Here is an 18,808-nt window from a genome sequence, read left to right as displayed (position 1 = left end):
AAACAAACAATTCAGTCAAAATTCTCCACATTTCCCCAACATTGTATACTGTCAAGATGTAAGGTAGGGGTGGGGATGTGGCTCAAGCGGTAGCGCGCTCATCTGGCATGAGGGCTGCTCGGGTTCGATCCTCAGCACCACATACCAACAAAGATGTTGTGTCTGCCAATAACTGAAAAATAAATAAAATAAAAATATTAAAAAAAAAAGATGTAAGGTAAAGCTTCAGTGATCCAGAAGGTGGGGTAACTAACTGACAGAGAAACAGAAACAGACCCATACAAATACAACCAAATGACCTTCGAGAAAGAAACAAAGGCTATTCAGTAGAGAAGATGGTCTTTTCAACAAATGGTGCTAGAACAAGTGTAAAAAATGAATCCAGACACGGGCCTTACATGTTTCACACACACAAAAAAAATTGACTCAAAATTGATCATAGACCTAAGTGTGAAATACAAGACTACAACTTCTAGGAGAAAACACAGGCGAAAACCTAGATGACCTTGCATTTGGCAATGGTTTCTTAGATAAAATGCCAAAAGCACAATTCACAAAAGAAATAACTAATAAGTTGGACTTCACTAAAATTAAAATCTTCAGCTCCGTGAAAGGCATTATTAAGAGAAAGAAAAGATGAAAGGACTAACAAGGCCTGGGAGAAAGTATTTGTAAGACACAAATCTGATAAAGGAGGAGGATTGCAAGTTCAAGGCCCACCTGGGCAGCTTAGTGAGACCCTGTCTCAAAATAAAAATAAAAAATAAAAGAGCTGGGGAAGAAGAGGTAGGATCCCCTAAGTTCAATCCTCAGTGCAGAAAAAGAAAAAAAGAGAGAGAGACGGGGAAAGGGGGGAAATGTTTTTAGAATAATGCATGTGTGAATCAATCAATCAATTCTAATCTCTCTTTTTCTTATTGAGGTGAAATTCACATGAGATAGAATTAACTGTTTTAAAGTACACAGATCTGTGACTTTAGTAAATTTGTAGTGTTGTGCAACCATCACTTCTATCTAGTTATAAGACGTTTTTTATCACCCCAAACGAAGCTGCTTATCCAGTAAGCATTCTCTCCCCATTCCCTTTGGGAAAGTCCCTAGCAACATATGATATACCTTCTGGTAACACAGTTTTAGCTATTCTGAATATTTCCTATAAATAGCATCACAAAATATATAATCTTTCATGTTTGACTTGTTTCACTTAGCATGTTTTTGAGACTCATCCATGTACTTTCTTCCTTTATACAGACAAATAATATTTTATTGTATGGATACATTTCATTTATATAAGTAAATATATAAAACGTGCATATATTTTGTTTGCCCATCTGTTGGTGGACATTGGATTGTTTCTACCTTTTGGCTCTGGCACTGTGCTGCTTAAGACATGTGTGTTTGAATTTTTTTTTTAAGATAGAGAGAGAGAATTTTAATATTTATTTTTTAGTTTATCGGCGGACACAACATCTTTGTTTGTATGTGGTGCTCAGGATCCAACCCAGGCCGCAAGCATGCCAGGCGAGCACGGTACCGCTTGAGCCACATCCCCAGCCCCAAGACATGTGTGTTTGAATTCTTGATTCAAATCTGCCATTAAGGTGGTCCTCCTGGTTATTGCCTAGGGAGTTAAGTTTATTTGTGGTACTTAGTAGATATCAGCTGACATTGCATAGGGATTTGTTGAAGAGAACTGATTTTCTTGTGTTTGCTTATTAAATATGTAATGAAGCCAAAGTAGAAAACCTTGGCTCTGGAGCCCTGAAGCTTTGGGGATAACACAATAAAAGAAAGAAAAGAAGCTGGGCATGGTGGTGCACACCTGTAATTCCAGTGATTCAGGCAGTTAAGACAGGAGGGTCGCAAGTCTGGGCATCTTACCAAAACTCTGACTCAAAATAAAAAGTAAAAAGAGCTTTGGATGTAGCTTGTGGTGAGGCACCCCTGAGTTCAATCCTCTGTTAATAAAAAAAGAGGTTGGGGGTAGAAAGTGATTCTTGGAATAGGGAGGTTCTTGTGGCTCCCTGGGAAGATCAGTCATTCCATTCAATGGCCTTGATTAAAGTTCTACATTTCCACCTTTGGAGTTATTGCATTGCAAGAGAGGGCCCAGCAAGGAAAACAAGGAACTGTAGATTTTTAAGACATGGCTCTTTTTGAGTCATGATCTTGATTATCTTTAACCTTTCAAAATGAATCTGTCTCCTTCACACTTGGCTTTATGTATGTAGCTTTCAAACTCTTACTGTGAATTCTTATTCACCATGAACTCAATACAAAAGCTGTGTCTATATTTTGAGTGACTCAGAATGACTTTTCCATGTGAGTCACACCTCTCAGGACGATTCTGTTCAAACTGTACCATCTTAATTAAGCATCTCCATCCTCCTCAAAAAAGCACAAAAGGATGAAACAAGAAAAACAAGATCATCCATATTAAACATTTAGGCCAGCTCAGATTTAAGTGTATACATTTTAAATAATAATTAGAAAATAAAAATAATCATCTATACAAATTTCTTTCAAGCTTATAATAGGAACAAACATTCCAGATATTTTAATCAAAGAACAAAGCATCAGTTGGGCTAATCAGTTTGAGAGAAATATAAATTCTGATTTTTTTCATTCACATAAAAGTCCAGAGGTAGGTGGTCTAGGCTGGTATGGTGGGTTTGCTCCTCAACGTCCTCATTCAATGTTCAGCTATTCTTCACCATGCAGCTATTCCTGTAATATGGCCCTCCACAGTTCAACACAGAAGGTAGAGATCCAGCCATCAAATCCACTATCTAATCAACAGGATGGAAGAAGAGACAAATAAGGGGCAAGGGGAAAACATAGATATCTTTCAAGGAAAGTTTTTTTTTTTTTTGCAGCTGCCATAGTTACTTCTGTTACCTCTCATTGGCCAGACTTAGTTGCATGACCACATTTAGGTACAAGTTGATGTTTGGACAACCATATTCTTTAAGGCTACTTTACTAATTATAAATCGCAGCCAATTTGACAAGATTGACCTCAAATTCTGACTTCCTGGTTGCATAAGAAACAAGATTAATCCTGAAAATTTACACCTAGAATATGGGTGAAGAGAGTCGGAGATTCCTGCTGCAGACAGGAGAAGGTGTTCAATACCACTTACCACGATCTATTCATGGAAGAGAAGTGCAATAGTTTGGAACTTAAATGACCCTCAAAGGCCAGTGTGTTGAAGGCTTGGTCCCAGCAGGTGGCACTGTTGGAGGTGGTGGAAACCTTTGGGAGGTGAGGCCTAGTGGGAGGAGTTAGTTCATTGGGGAGGAAGTGCCTTAGAAGAGGATATTGGAACCCAGTTCCCTCCTCTCCTTTTCTCTGCTTCCAAACTGTCAGCTTGAACAGCTTCCTCTACCTTGTGCTTCCTCTACTTTGTACTACTCACCACAGCCTTAAAAAACAGGGCTAAGTGACTGTGGACTGAAATGTCTGAAACCATAAGCCAAAATAGACCTTTTGTGTTTTGAAGCTGATTATCTCAGGCATTTGTTATAGTAACAGAAAGATGACTTACCGAAGGAGGAAAGAGTGGGGAGCCAGAATGGAACCAGGGTTGGGGAATCAGTCCTCACAACTAGCTCCTGAGAGAAGAGTCTGTGCGTGCTTGAGTTGCAAGTTTCCCTTACACTGAAATAGGGGGTAGAAAGGAGACAGATGTGAAGACCAAACTAAAAAGAAGAGGAAAGTGTCATTAACAATGAAAAACCAGTGAGCTGCCAGGCCTAGTGAAGCATGCCTATAATCCCAGCGGCTCCAGTGGCTGAGGCAGGAGGATCACAAGTTCAAAACCAGCCTCAGCAACAGCACAGCACTAAGCAACTCAGTGAGACCCTGTCTATAAATAAAATATAGAATAGGGTGGTAGATGTGGCTCAGGGGTCGAGTGCCCCTAAATTCAATCCCTGCTCCCCCCCAAAAAAAAGAACCAATGAGAAAAAAAGTTGGAAGAAACTTCTTAGCTTTAATATATAAACCAATATTAGATGATAATTTGGAAAAGAGAAAAAATATATACCAGTCATAATTCTGTCATCCCTACACTGTTACCACAAAAGGACCCAGCCAGATATAAACTTCACAGATCATCTCAGCCTTTTATTCAGTGGGTGCATGGGAATGGACCCACTCTTCTGGTGGAAAATAAGCCTCTGAACAAAGAAGGACACTGGGCTTATATAGATTATACTGAGAGGTGCCTTAAATAATGAGCATGTCAGCTTGGGCACTCAGGAATTTGGGGTCTGTCTTACTGGGCAAAATGGGAGGAGTTCTGGGGTCAACAGTCAATCTCTGGGATTTATCTTACTGGGCCCAATGAAAGGTTTGGGGTCACTGTAGTATCTGGAAAGCATTCACTTAGGAAAGGATCAATGCTTTGGCCTCTTCCTGGAGACTGCCTTTCTAGGTTGATGGACACCTCCTCCCCAGGGTTTGTTTTATCACCAGCAAAGAATGTATTGGGAAAGATTCGATGCTCTCAGTGTATGGCTTTCTCACTCCCCTTTTCCCAGTTCTCAACTATTTTTGGAGTTTGTCATCTTCCATATCTAATAAATACCGCGTTAGGAATATTTATGGCCTTTTGTTTTCCAATGAGAGGTATTTCTTCACTTTGCTTTTACTTTAAACATAGGTACTATAAATATAATAAAACCATATTTTCTACCCTGTGTTTTTCAGGTAACATTAATATATGAACAATTTTAAATAAAAATTTTTTGTGGGGCTGGGGATGTGGCTCAAGCGGTAGCGCGCTCGCCTGGCATGCGTGCAGCCCGGGTTCGATCCTCAGCACCACATACCAACAAAGATGTTGTGTCTGCCGAAAACTAAAAAATAAATATTAAAAATTCTCTCTCACTCTAAGAAAAAAAAAAATTTTTTTTCGTGTGATAACGTTCTTTGTAAAAACAAAGAACTTGTTAAAGGTATGGGTCCTGAAGTGACTCTTCACAGCTTGAATATCCCAGCTCAGGGGGACCGCAGGTAACTGACTTAACACAACTTTGCCTCATTTTCCTCATCTATGAGTGAGAAGAAATAATATGCTAATAATACCTACCTCATAGAGCTGTTATGAGGATCAAATAAAATAATTTATTCCAAATGAGCTAATAACAACTCAATTAATGAAAGCTCTTCCTATTTTTACCTAATTTTACTACCTACATAAAATTTCATCCTATTACTGAACAGATGGCTAATTATCAGTTTGGGGCTATCAAAAATTTGAAATATTTTAGTGCACTTTTCTCTTTTATACATATTTTTCTTTAAATTAATTTTTAATTGGTGCAGCATAATTATACATAATAGTGACATATTCATACATGCACATAATTTGGTCAATCTCATTCCTTGTACCTTCACTTTTCCTTCCCTCCTCCATACCCTGGTCCCCTTCTTCTACTCTGCTGGTCTCACTTCTAATTTCATGAGATGCCCCACCCTCTCCTTTTAAATTTTTTGCCCTTTTTTCTCTGTCTTCCACATATGAGAGAAAACATATGACTGACTCTTGACAGTTTCTGAGTTTGGCTTATTTTGCTTAACATAATGTCCTCAAGTTCCATACATTTTCCTGTAAATGACAATTTTGTTTTATGGCTGGATAAAACTTCATTGTGTATATATATATATATATATATATACATACATACTACACTTTCTTTGTTCACTTGTGAACCAATGCCTAGGCTGATAGCTTGGCTATCACGAATTGTGATGCTATATATGTGGATATGCATATGTCATTTTAACATGACTTTAATTCTTTAGGATAAATACCAAAGAGTAGTATATTTGGTCATGTAGGGGTTCTATTTCTACTCTTTTGAAGAACCTCCATACTGATTTTCATAGTAGTTGTACTAATTTACAATCCCACCAACAGTGTATCAGTGTTCCTTTTCCCCACATCTTCTCTAACATTTATTAGTATTTGTATTCTTTTTAAAAATATTTATTCTTAAGCTTTAGGTGGATACAATATCTTTATCTTACATTTATGTGGTGCTGAGGATAGAAACCAGCGCCTTGTGCACGCTAGACGTGCACTCTACTACTGAGCCGCAACCCCAGACCTAATATTTATATTCTTGATGATGACCATTTCAGCTGAGATGAAATCTCAATATAGTTTTGATTTGCATTTCCTTGATTACTAAAGCTCTTGAACATTTTTTCATTAATTTGTTGGCTATTTTTATTTCTTCTTTTGAGAAGTATCTATTTATTTAATTTGCCCATTTATTGATTGAGTTATTTTGTTGTTTTTGTTTTTTGGGGGGGTTTTTTATATATTATGGATATTAATCTTCTGTCAGAAGACCAGCTGGCAAAGATTTTCTCCCATTTTGGAGACTCTCTCTTCACCCTATTAATTGATTCCCTTTCTGTAAAGAAGTGTTTTAATTTGATGCTGTCCCATTTATTAATTCTAAGTATTATTTCCTGAGCTTTAGGAGTCCTATTGAGGATGTCATCGCTTGTGCCTACATGTTGGGAGTGTTGACCTTATGTTTTCTTCTAGGAGTTGCAAAGTTTCTAGTCTAAATCCTATGTCATTGATCCATTTTTAGTTGACTTTTGTGCAGAGTGAGAGATAGGGAATTACTCTCATTCCTCTGTACATGGATATCCAGATTCCCAACATTAGCTGTTAAAAAGGCCCCAATATATGTTTTGGTGCATCAAGAATCAGATGACTATATCTGTGTGGGTTTGTTTCCATTTCTCCTATTCTATTCCATTTGTGTATATGTCTGTTTTTATGCCAATACCATGAAATTTTTGTTACTATAGCTCTGTATTATAATTTGAAATTAAGTTTTGTGATGCTTCCTGAGTTACTCTAATTGTTTTTACTATTTTGCATCTTTTATTCTTCCTAATGAATTTTAGACTATTATTTCTAGTTCTTTAATAAATGTCATTGGTATTTTGATGGGGATTGCAATGAATCTGTAGATTGCTTTTGGTATTATGGCCATTTTAACAATATTCATTCTGCATATCAAAGAACAGGGAGGTCTTTCTATGTTCTAAAGTCTTCTTAATTTCTTTATTCTGTGTTCTATAATTTTCATTGTAGAGGTCTTTTTCCTCCTTAGTTAGATTTATCCCTAGGTTTTTGTTTGTTTGTTCATTTGTTTTTGTTTTGTTTTTTTTGGTACTGGGAATTGAACTCAAAAACACTCAACCACTGAGCCACATCCCCAGTCCTATTTTTTATTTTATTTAGAGACAGGGTCTCACTGAGTTGCTAAGTGCATCGCTGTTGCTAAAGCTGGCTTTGAACTCACAATCCTCCTGACTCAGCTTTCCGAGCCGCTGGGATTACAGATGTGCGCCACCCAACTTATTTGCTTATTTGTGGCTGTTGTGAATGGAACTGTTTTCCTGACTTCTTTCTTAGCGGCTTTATTATTGGTATACAGGAAAGCTGTTGATTTTTATATGTTGATCTTATATTCCACTATGTTTATTTTTTATCAACTATAGAAGTCTTCTTGTTGAGCTTTATGAATATCCTAAGTATAGGATCATGTCATCTTCCAACAGTGATAATTTTATTTTTTCCTTTCCTTGATTACTAAAGCTCTTGAACATTTTTTCATTAATTTCATTAATTAATTAATGAAATTAATTAAAAATTAATTAATTTCATTTTTTCATTAATTAATTTTCCTTGTCTTGTTCCTCATTTTAGACGAAATATTTTCCATTGTCCCTCCCCATTTACTATGATGTTGGCTTTGGGTTTGTCATATATCACCTCCATGATATTTTTTTAATATTTATTATTATTATTTTTTTAGTTGTAGTTGAACACAATATCTTTATTTTTATATGGTGCTGAGGATCAAACCCAGGGCCTCGCACATGCTAGGTGAGTGCTCTACCACTGAGCCACAATGCCAGCCCCACCTCCATGATATTTAAGTAAGTTCTTTCTATTCTTAGCTTCTTTACTGTTTATATTATGATAGGTGCTGAATTTTTTTTTTTTAAAGATTGACATTTATTTTTTAGTTTTCAATGGACACAACATCTTTGTATGTGGTGCTGAGGATCGAACCCGGGCCGCACACATGCCGGGCGAGCGCGCTACCGCTTGAGCCACATCCCCAGCCCTAGGTGCTGAATTTTGACAAAAGCTTTTTCAGCATCTATTAAGATGACTGTGGTTTTCATCTTTAATTATATTTATGTGGTGAATTACATTTTTTGATTTCACTTGATGCAAGAATGTTGAACCATCCTTGCATCCCTGGAATGAAACCAATTTGATAATGATGAACATTATTTTAATGTGATATTAAATAGGATTTGACAATATTTATTAAGGATTTTGGCATCTATGTGCATCAAGGATGTTGATCTGTAGTTCTTCTTTTATATGTTTAGGTATCAGGATGATCCTGGCATCATAGAATGAATTTAAAAGTATTTCATCCCTTTATATTTCATGGAATAATTTAAGGAACTTATTGACATTAGTCCTTCTCTAAATATGAATTCATAAAAGAATTCATCTGATCTTGGGGTTTGCTTTGTTGGACCGCTTTTTATCACTGCTTCAATATCATTGTTTATTATTAGTCAGTTTAAGTTTTGTATAGCCTCTTGGCTCAATTTTTGTAGGTTGTATATGTCTAGAAACTTATCTATTTCTATCTAATTTATTGGAACACAAGTTTTCAAAATAGACCCTAATGAACCTCTGGATTCCAGTGACGTCTGTGGCGATAGCTCCTTTTTTAACTCAAATTTTACTAATTTGGGGGCTCTTTCTCTTTCTTTTGGTTAGTTTGGCTAAGGGCTTAGCAAATCTGTTTATCACCTCAAATAAACAATTGTTCATTATGTTGATTTTTTTGTATTGCTTTAATCTCATTGATATTTGTTTTTTATCTTAATTATTCTCTTCTTGTCCTGGTTTTGGAATTGACTTGTTTTTTGAAGATCTTGAGATGCATCATGAGTTTGTCTGGAATCTTTCTTGTTTTTTTGAAATGTAGGTACTCATAACTATAAACTTTCCTCTTGTCTAGCCTTCTAGTGTTTTAGACATCTGATACATTGTAACTCTGTTCTCATTTGTTTCTAGACTTTTAAATTTCTTCCCTGATCCTTAGATGACCCATTCATTGTTCAAAAATGTGTTATTTAATCACTCCATATTTTCACATAAATTCTGTTGTTTTTATTGCTATTGATTTCTAGTTTCTTTTCACTATGATTTAGTAAGGTGCATGAAAGAAACTATAGCAGTTTTAAAAATATTTGCTAAGATTTACTTTGTGTTCTAAAGCATGGTATTTTGAAGAGGCTTCCATGAAGGGCTGAGAAGAAAGTGTATTTGGCTGTTAGGTCCATTTAATATATAATATACTTTAGGTATAAAGAGTTTTTACTGCTTTTATGTCTGGATGACCTATCAATTGGTGAGAGGTAGGATTATTGCATTGGGATCTGTCTGAGTCTTTATGTTGAGTAGTGTTTCTTTTATGTCATTGGGCATACGGATGTTTGGGGCATAAATAATATCAATGTGTCTTCATGTTGGATTGTTCTCTTTAACAGTATATAGTGAATGTCTCTTCTGATTAATTCTGGCTTGAAATCTGCTTTGTCAGATATAAGAATAGCTTCTTCTGCCTGTTTTGAGGCTCCACTTACATGTAATGTCATTTTCCTTCCTATCATTTCCAACTTGTGGCTGTCTCTGCCTATGAGATGATTACAAACAACATACAGTTGGATCTTGTTTTTTAATCCAGTCTGAGTCTGTCTTTTTTGAAGAGTTGAGACCATTTACAATGTTATTATGAGAAATGTTTATTAATTCTTGCAATTTTGATTTATTTCTAATGTATAATTCAGTCTTGTTTCTCATTTGCTTAGCTATTCTTCTAATGAGATTCATCCATTTATGAGCCCTGGAGTTTGTTTTTAATTTCTTCCATATATAGCATTTCTTTAAGTATTTTCTGTCATGCTGGCTTTGTAGGCATACATTCTTTTTTTCCTATATATTATTTTAATTTCTGTTTATTTTGGAAGGTTTTTCTTTCCCTTATATTCCAAAGGATAGTTTTCTGGATATAGAAATTTTGGTTGACAGTTATTTTCCTTAAGAGCTTGGAACAATGCCCTCCTGAGTTTTAGAGCTTATTTTGAGAAATCAAAAGTAATTCTAGTTGGCTTACCTTTTTACATGTGACACTATGTTTTTCTCTTGAAGCTTTTAAAATTCTATCCTTGTTCTCTGTGTTAGGCATTTTAATCATAATGTTTTAATCTGCATGCCTCCTATATCTGGATGTCCATCTTATTTCCAAGGTTTGAAAAGTTTTGTTATTATTTCCCTGAAAGGGTTATCTATGCCATTAGTCTGTATCTCATATTCCTCTTCAATTCCAGTGATCCTTAAATTCGGTCTCCTAATGCCCCAGAGTTCTTGTATATTCTGATCATTGTTATTTATTTTCTTTATTACTATCTAAATATTAAAGGCTGAACACTTTCTCTTCCAGCTCTGAGATTCTGTTTTCTACTTGTTCTACTCTAAAGGAGAGACTTTCAACTGAATTTTTGTTTGATTCATTATACCTTTCAACTTCATGATTTCTATTGTATCTCTATCTCTTAAATTTGTCATTCATATTCTGTACTGACTGCCTTAATTCATTGTTTTTCTGTGTTCTCTTGGAATTTGCTGATTTTTTTTATTGGTTGTTCACAACATTACAAAGCTCTTGACATATCATATTTCATACATTAGATTCAAGTGGGTTATGAACTCCCAATTTTTACCCCAAATGCAGATTGCAGAATCACGTCGGTTACACATCCACAATTTTACATAATGCCCTATTAGTAACTGTTGTATTCTGATACCTTTCCTATCCTCTACTATCCCCGCTCCCCTTCCCTCACATCTTCTCTCTCTACCCCATCTACTGTAATTCATTTCTCTCCTTGTTTATTTTCCCATTCCCCTCACAACCTCTTATATGTAATTTTGTATAGCAATGAGAGTCTCCCTTCATTTTCATGCAATTTCCCTTTTCTTTCCCTTTCCCTCCCATTTCATGTCTCTGTTTAATGTTAATCTTTTCTTCCTGCTCTTCCTCCCTGCTCTGTTCATAGTTGCTCTCATTATATCAAAGAAGACATTTGGCATTTGTTTTTTAGGGATTGGCTAGCTTCACTAAGCATAATCTGCTCTAGTGCCATCCATTTCCCTGCAAATTCCATGATTTTGTCATTTTTTTAGTGCTGCGTAATACTCCATGGTGTATAAAAAATGCCACATTTTTTTATCCATTCATCTATTGAAGGGCATCTGGGTTGGTTCCACAGTCTAGCTATTGTGAATTGTGCTGCTACGAACATCGATGTGGCAGTATCCCTGTAGTACGCTCTTTTAAGGTCTTCAGGGAATAGTCCGAGAAGGGCAATAGCTGGGTCAAATGGTGGTTCCATTCCCAGCTTTCCCAGGAATCTCCATACTGCTTTCCAAATTGGCCGAACCAATTTGCAGTCCCACCAGCAATGTACAAGTGTACCCTTTTCCCCACATCCTCGCCAGCACTTGTTGTTGTTTGACTTCATAGTGGCTGCCAATCTTACTGGAGTGAGATGGTATCTTAGGGTGGTTTTGATTTGCATTTCTCTGACTGCTAAAGATGGTGAGCATTTTTTCATGTACTTGTTGATTGACTGTATATCCGAATTTGTTGATCTTTTTATAATTATTCTTTTGAAAAATTTTGGGGGGGGGGGTACTAGGAATTTATCGTAGTGATGGCTTTACCACTGAGCCACATCCCCAGCCCATTTTATGTTTTATTTTGAGACAGGATCTCCCTAAGTTGCATAGGGCCTTGTTAAGTTGCTGAGGCTGGCTTTGAACTTGTGATCCTCTTGCCTCAGTCTCTTGAGTTGTTGGGATTATAGGCAGGCACCACCACACCTGGTATTCTTTTAAATTCTTAATCCAGTATTTCAATCTACTTCAATATCTTTTGAGTCAGTTGTTGGTGAATTATAAACCTTGGGAGATGTCATGTTACCTTGTTTTATATTTCTTATATTTCTATTTTGTGTTATGATTTGTTCATCTATTGGGACAGAGTTCTCTTGTACTCTGATGGGAGGGATTTTTTTACCAACCTTCTCTTGGTAATGTGTTCTGGGACATCAGAGTGTTGTAAGTTGTTGAATATATTTCCAAGTGGATGTTGTAGTATAGTTTCCCTGATCATTTGGGGGGATGATAGTACACTTTGATATAGCACTGTAATGTGTTGGAGCTTAAGATCCCACTTTTTCTGTAGGACACACAAGAGTGTGATCCTTCTAGCAGATCAGGCAGTTGTGTTTTATACAGCAGGACATATAAGGTATGCCCTCTGTGGTAGCTCTTCTAAACTTGACAAGTCTGTATGTCTGTAATTTAGGAGTGCTCTAGGTTGAGTCTCTACATAGGTGTGATGTCCACATCTGCCATAGGAGCAGATGTTCACAAATGGGACCTGAGGCCCCTCCCTAGCTGTTTCTGTAGAGGGCCTCTGTGGGAGTTTTTTGCTCCTCTATTTTGTGTGTGTGTGTGTGTGTGAATGTGTGTGTTAAAGTATTGCTGAAGTTTGAGTGGGTTTGGGACCAAGTGTGCTGTCTTTTAGCTGGGTTTGGGGTGTAGCTCAGCAGTATAACTAGATTTCCAATACCTCACAGAAAAGGGGGATATAAAAACCAGCAATAAAGGCAGAGAACAATATACATCATTAAAGTAAATACTAGGAACCTACCATGATATCTATAACTCTAAATAACCACACAAACAAGAATGGTGGGGTTGGAAATTAACAACAGCAAAAACAAACTACAGGCATGAAGTAGACACGTCATTAAAGTAAACACCAGGTGTCCACTACAACATCCACAACACCAACGGCCACTGCAACATAAATGATGAGGCAGGAGTTATATAAACTAAATGGTTTTTAAATATAATAAAAATACAGATAATTCAGAGAAAAGAAAATGGAGTAGGAAGGCAAAAGGAAGTTAAGAATATTTAAAAGGAGTGGACGGGGGTTGTGGCTCAGCAGTAGAGCACTCACCTAGCACGTGTGAGGCCCTGGGTTCTATCCCTCAGCACCACATATAAATGAATAAAATAAATGCATTGTGTCCAACTATAATTAAAAAATAAATATTTAAAGAAAAAGGAATATTCAAAAGGTGAAAGGAGAGAAGACAGAAGAGAAGTAGCATGTGAAGACATAAAGAAGGAGAGAGGAAAAAATAAAAGAAACAAAATACAGACTGAGATAGAGAAAGAACAAGATAATTTGGTTATTACAGAGAGAAGAAAGTGGAGAAAGTAACAAGAGATAAAAACTAAAACTTAAAAATACCTTCAAAAAACAAAACAAGCCAGGTGTGGTGGTGCATGCCTACAATCCCAGCAGCTGGGGAGGTTGAGGCAGGAAGATAGAGAGTTCAAGAGCCAGCCTGGGCAACTTAACGAGGCCCTAAGCAACTTAGCAAGAACTTGTCTCTAAATAAAATACAGAAAGGGCTGGGGATGTGGCTTAGTGGTTGAGTGCCCCTGGGTTCAATCCCCAGTACCAAAAAAAATAATATTAACAAAAAGATAATAAAAAAGAAAAAAATGATAAAAAGATACATATGTGTGTGTGTGTGTGTATATATATATATATATATATATATATATATATATATATATATATCAGCAAATACAAGAAAAAATCTTAAAGAAAAATTGAAGAAAGGTAGTTGAAACTACTAACAAGGATAGATGTTCATTGACTATACCAGACTTCCAGACTGTCCTTCTTTCCATTTCTTCTTGGGTTATGCACCCCTTAGAGAAAGCAAGGGGTGAGGGTTATTAAACCCTTTCTCGTTTTTGCTCACCAAGCTGCTGACTGGAGTGGCCTGAAATCAAAACAGATTGAAATGCTTCTGGACTTCCCTACTCACCTGTACTAAGTAGAATGGAATGGGAAGCAGTGTCTGTTGGAGTTTTGTCTGGACAGACTAGACAGATGTGCTCCCAGGGTGGAGCTTCTGCAGAATTCTAAATGGGAAGTTCCATTGGCTGAAGTCTAGCTCTGATCAGAATTTTGGAACTTTGTCAGATGGTATCTACTCCAGAGAAACTAGATCAGGTAGTTGCTGATCTCTTCTGGGCATGTGGATCTCAGGAGCCTCCCCAGAATTCTATTTGTAGGTCTTGGTAACCAGCCACCCTGGATGAAGTGGGCACAGCGGGTCTCAGACACTCCACTACCTGTGAATATGGCCTTCCTGAGCTGCATCTCAGGTTTCCTGACCCTCTTCAGCTGGTGGTCCAAGCCAACAGACTTGAAGGGAAAGAGCTGTACTCCCTATTGTAATCTCTGACCTAAATCTCCATGATTACAATCTTCTCTGTGCCTGTTTCAATTGCTAGGTGCACCCTATGCCTCAGTAGACACTGGCTGGGACAGTATGACAGTATTCACAATGCTCTCTTGGGTTCCTGCATCAACAAGTTCCTTCATGACCTCTACCAGCTGTCTCCCTGCCTCAGCTCTTCACTCCCATGTTGAGAGATCCAGGGCATCAGCTTTCTGTGCAGCCTCTGGATCAGCTAAGTTCCAAATGCCTTTTTATTCTACAGGCGTTCCAGTGCCAAATTTGTCTGCTGTGTTTCTCTCTCCCTTTGTGTTGTCCTTCTTCTCTGCAGTGACCTGGAGGTGCTGCCACCCTCTGTTGACTCTGATGAGCTCTTTTTAGTCCTGTTTGAAACACCAGAATTTCTGAGTTTCTCTATGTCTAACCAACCTCTATTGAATTTTAGTAAATTCCCTCGGTCACCCATCTAGCTGAGCAGTATTCCCATTGCTCAAATCCCAAGCTGTGGAGTAACTGGAAAGTACAGACTTCCTCTAAACCACCAATTTTGTTCTTTCTTATCTCTTATATTGCCTTAAAGAAATATAAGTCTCCATGTATATTTTAGAACACTTTATTTAAACAATAAATAAGTTTAATAAATAAAATACGGGCTGGGGATGTGGCTCAAGCGGTAGCGCGCTTGCCTGGCATGCGTGTGGCTGTAATTGTTTATGATAAGAAAAAGAATAAATGGAAAATGCTTGTCACTTTGTCAAGATGGAACTGCAGAAGGCAACCAAAGCTGCATTAAGATTCTTCTTACATTCTCTCTATTATAATTAGCATGGGGTGCTGGTTCACAGGGCCACACAGACACAGTATTTCCTCCTGATGCCCCTAAGCAAAGTAAATATAAAGATAACTGCAGGAGTCCCCCACTCACTAAACAATAACAGACCAGAAGGTGTATTGCAAGTTTCTCTCTCTGTCCCTCTTCCTCCCCAACCCCTCCCTCTCTTTCTGCCATTTGAGAACAGAAGATAGCTCTCTGAAAACCAAGAAGGCCCTCACCAGACACAGGATCTGACAGCACCTTGGATTTGCTAGCCTCTAGAACTGTAAGAAATAAATGTGTGCTGTTTAGCTATCAAGTCTATGATCATTTGATGTAGCTGCCCAAATGGACTAAGATAACCTCTCTCTTACACTTAAATCTTGGGAGCAGGAAAAAAATTTGCCAGGTGATACACAAAGTTTTGGTTAACTGCTGTTGTTTCTAGAAGGCAAGACCCTGTTTGTGGTGTTCTGATTTCCTCAATCTGCATTTGCATTTTACTTTTTAAGATGGAGTATGGATTTACACAGGTTAATTAAGCTGATCTCTGTATCTTGGGTTCACTTGATTGGTACTTGCCCAATTCAACAGTGCTCAACTGTTGTTTTGAAGCTTTTCCCTCCCAAGGCTGACCTGGCCAGCTCTTTCAGCAACAGATGCCGATACTTTCTTCTCAGACAGTTCAAACCCCACTTCCAGTCAAGCATTCCTCATTGTACAGCATTGTGCAGTATCTTATTCCACATACCATTCACATGCATGCATGCTTGAAAACCACTCTCTCTCTAGAGAAGGAGACCTCCAGGTGAAGAAAGGTTTGGGGTTTTCATGTGGGAGACAGGATGAGTTTCTTTCTCAGGGTGTGTTGCAAAAAGAGGCAGTACTTTTCCTTGGCAGAAACTCTGCTGTTCCAATCATACACTTTGCGGTTGAGGTCAAGGTGGAGATCCAGAAGTGGGCGTTTTCTGGAGGAAATGAGAAAGGCAAATTTTAATGTTAAGCAAATATCAAAGAGAAGACATATTGTCATTAGGGTAAAATAAGCCAACAGATGTGAAAGTTCTTTGAAATTGTTCCTTTCTAGACATTCCACAAGCTGCTTCAAGAATGATCCAAACCAGTTGGTGGCACTGGTCCAACAGCCACAGTTCCCTCTCTGTAGAGAGCAGAATTTTATTCTGAGAACACACTGGCTGGACCATAACCCACCTGGGTCAACTATGCAAATGCAGGATGGGTGTAAAGGGTCAATAATACCACTGGCCCATAGAGCATCAACCTTTGAAGTCTGACTTGTTCCTGCTAAGGCCCTTCCCTTCCTGCTGCGCCACCATGGAGGGGACTGGGGAAAGAAAGCTGTGAGATTTGTTCCTGGGTCTTCAGAGCTACAACCCAGAATGCATTCAACAGGCGGCTCAAAAATATCATTCTCAATTATAATTAAGAGGCCCTACAAAGGTCAATTAATCTTACACTTAAGGTATACTGTGGCTTCCCTCAGCCTATCTAGAAACCAGGATGCCAGTGTTTCCTTTAGGAAAGCATTCTTGACAATAAACATCAAAAATGTTTACAGCAGCCCCTTATCCACAGAAGATACATTCTAAGAGCTTCAGTGGGTGCATGAAACCACAGTTAGCACCATATATCTACATTGCACATACTATGCTTTTCCCAAAACTATATACCTATGATTAAGCTTAATTTTCATATTAGGCACAGAAAGAGATTAACAACAACAATAATAAAAACAGAACAATTACAACAATATTCTGTATAAAAGTTGTTTAAAATTTATGAGTAAGTTATTTCTGTAATTTTCCACCTAATATTTCTAGACTGTAGTTGACAGTGACCGAAGCAAAGCATCAGATAAGGGTGATTACTATATGTAACAACAATCTGCAGACCTGAACAGTCAGATGCCATTTTTTCACCCATCAAACTGTCAAAACATGGAAAAAAAAAAAAAGAGCATGCAGTTATCAGTGAGAGTTCAGGGACATAGAAACTCTCATATGAGACTGGCATAAGTGTCCTAGAAGACAATTAAGTCAGAGGTATCCAAAGCTTGCATGCCCTTTGACACAGTGGTTCCATGTCTGGGAATTCACTCCATGGAAACAATTCTTATAAGCAAGATGTCAAGCTGTAAAGATGCTTTTAACCCTTTCTTTGTGTAAAAGTAAAACAGTATCTGATGACTAAGGGTCAGTTGAGTAAAATAAGCTATAGCCATATTGGTAGCTGCTTTGCAAAAATTAAAAATGATGTTGTCCCAATGTGACTATTGACATGCAAAAATGTCTGTGATCTACCATTAAGCAAACTAAAAGTAAGTTGTAAAGTAATAGTCAATGATGATTCCATATGGGTTGTATCTAGGATTGTGTGGGAATCCCCCCTCCAAGAAAAAAAAATGCCTGGAGGCGGCACACTAACATTTGGTTAACAGAGGATGGTTCTAGTTAGGAGGATTACAAATGCTTGTTACATTCTGTTTTCAGCATCTATATTTATGATTTTATGTATTGTTCTTGTAGTAAGAAATTTTAAAATTTCTGAGCTTTAAAGAAAAATATCCAAACTACAAGCTGGCTAACATAAAGTGTTCGTAAGTTGAACTGGTCTATATTATACCCCTAAGACAAGCCTCATGGGGAAAGAAAAATCCCTTTCCTCCAGGAAGGCATCAAACATGACATCAAACATTTGGTAGCAGGACAATAAATGAGGTCAGGATTGGTCTCCTCGGTGGCTCACCTTTCTCGCTCCAGCTTCTGAGAGAGGCTCTGCAGGTACAAGGAGGGTGAGCTAGAGGCCTGCTCCAGCAGGGACACACTAGCAGTGCACAAGCTCCAGAAGAAGTCAGCTTCTCGGTGAACCGTGCTTGGCCCAGGCTTTGGTTCCTTGGATTCCACATTGGTCACCGCTGGACTATCGACCTCCAGCAGGCTGCTGTCTTCCTTCTGGCCCTCAGACACCACATAGTTCTGAATAAAAAAGAGCTTTGGTTTCCCTATGAGGGAAGGACATTTGTCCCCCATGAATATCCTCCTGATATGATGCAAGGATAACCCTGAGTGAGTCTCATCCACGCCAAACACACTTTGGGAGCCTCCTCGGCTCACCAGGACACACACAAAGCTGTCATGGTGTCGGTGTCGGGGCAGATTGGCAACTTGGTGAAGAACATGGCTTATGTCTTTCACACGAAGATGCAAAAAATTTTGGACTTCATAGCCCAGGGAAGTGAAGGTGTGTCGAAGAACTTCTGGAGAAAATAAACAAACATGGAAAACAACACTGGAGTCAGAAAAGCCCAAGAAATTGGAATGCTAGGAACTGGGTATCTAGTCTAGTCTCCTTTTCTTCTTTGTTTCTGTGTGACAGTATTTTAAGGGGCCTGAAAACTGGACAGGAAGAAGAAATCCAAAATATGAAATATGTGACTTTCATGCCCCAGGTTGACAAGGCTGGTCTGTTCTCCACGACACCACTGTCTCTGCCTGTCACCACCAG

The 18,808-nt window shown here is 38.0% G+C and overlaps 1 protein-coding gene across 10 annotated transcripts in view; it reads right to left on the bottom strand.

Moving 5' to 3' along the window:
- Positions 1–223: 223 nt before the first annotated feature.
- The window catches only part of Cflar (CASP8 and FADD like apoptosis regulator), a 56,867-nt gene continuing 38,282 nt past the window's right edge, over positions 224–18,808 (bottom strand). For 9 of the 10 annotated variants that reach the window (XM_026405307.2, XM_026405305.2, XM_026405310.2 and 6 more), the window contains 2 exons: positions 18,050–18,560; positions 15,067–16,251 (listed from right to left, as the gene is read on the bottom strand). In XM_026405307.2, the coding sequence (XP_026261092.2) occupies positions 16,113–16,251; positions 18,050–18,560 (650 nt within the window). In that variant the 3' untranslated portion in view covers positions 15,067–16,112. Of the gene's footprint in view, positions 2,790–3,547; positions 3,661–15,066; positions 16,252–18,049; positions 18,561–18,808 lie in introns of those variants that run through there. The other variant, XR_013344389.1, reaches the window with a different exon arrangement.

The sequence above is a fragment of the Urocitellus parryii genome, chromosome 1, assembly GCF_045843805.1.
Source record: "Urocitellus parryii isolate mUroPar1 chromosome 1, mUroPar1.hap1, whole genome shotgun sequence".
NCBI classification, from domain to species: Eukaryota; Metazoa; Chordata; class Mammalia; order Rodentia; family Sciuridae; genus Urocitellus; species Urocitellus parryii.
Note: the sequence above shows the minus strand (reverse complement) of the source record. Positions and strands in the feature narration are given on the sequence as shown.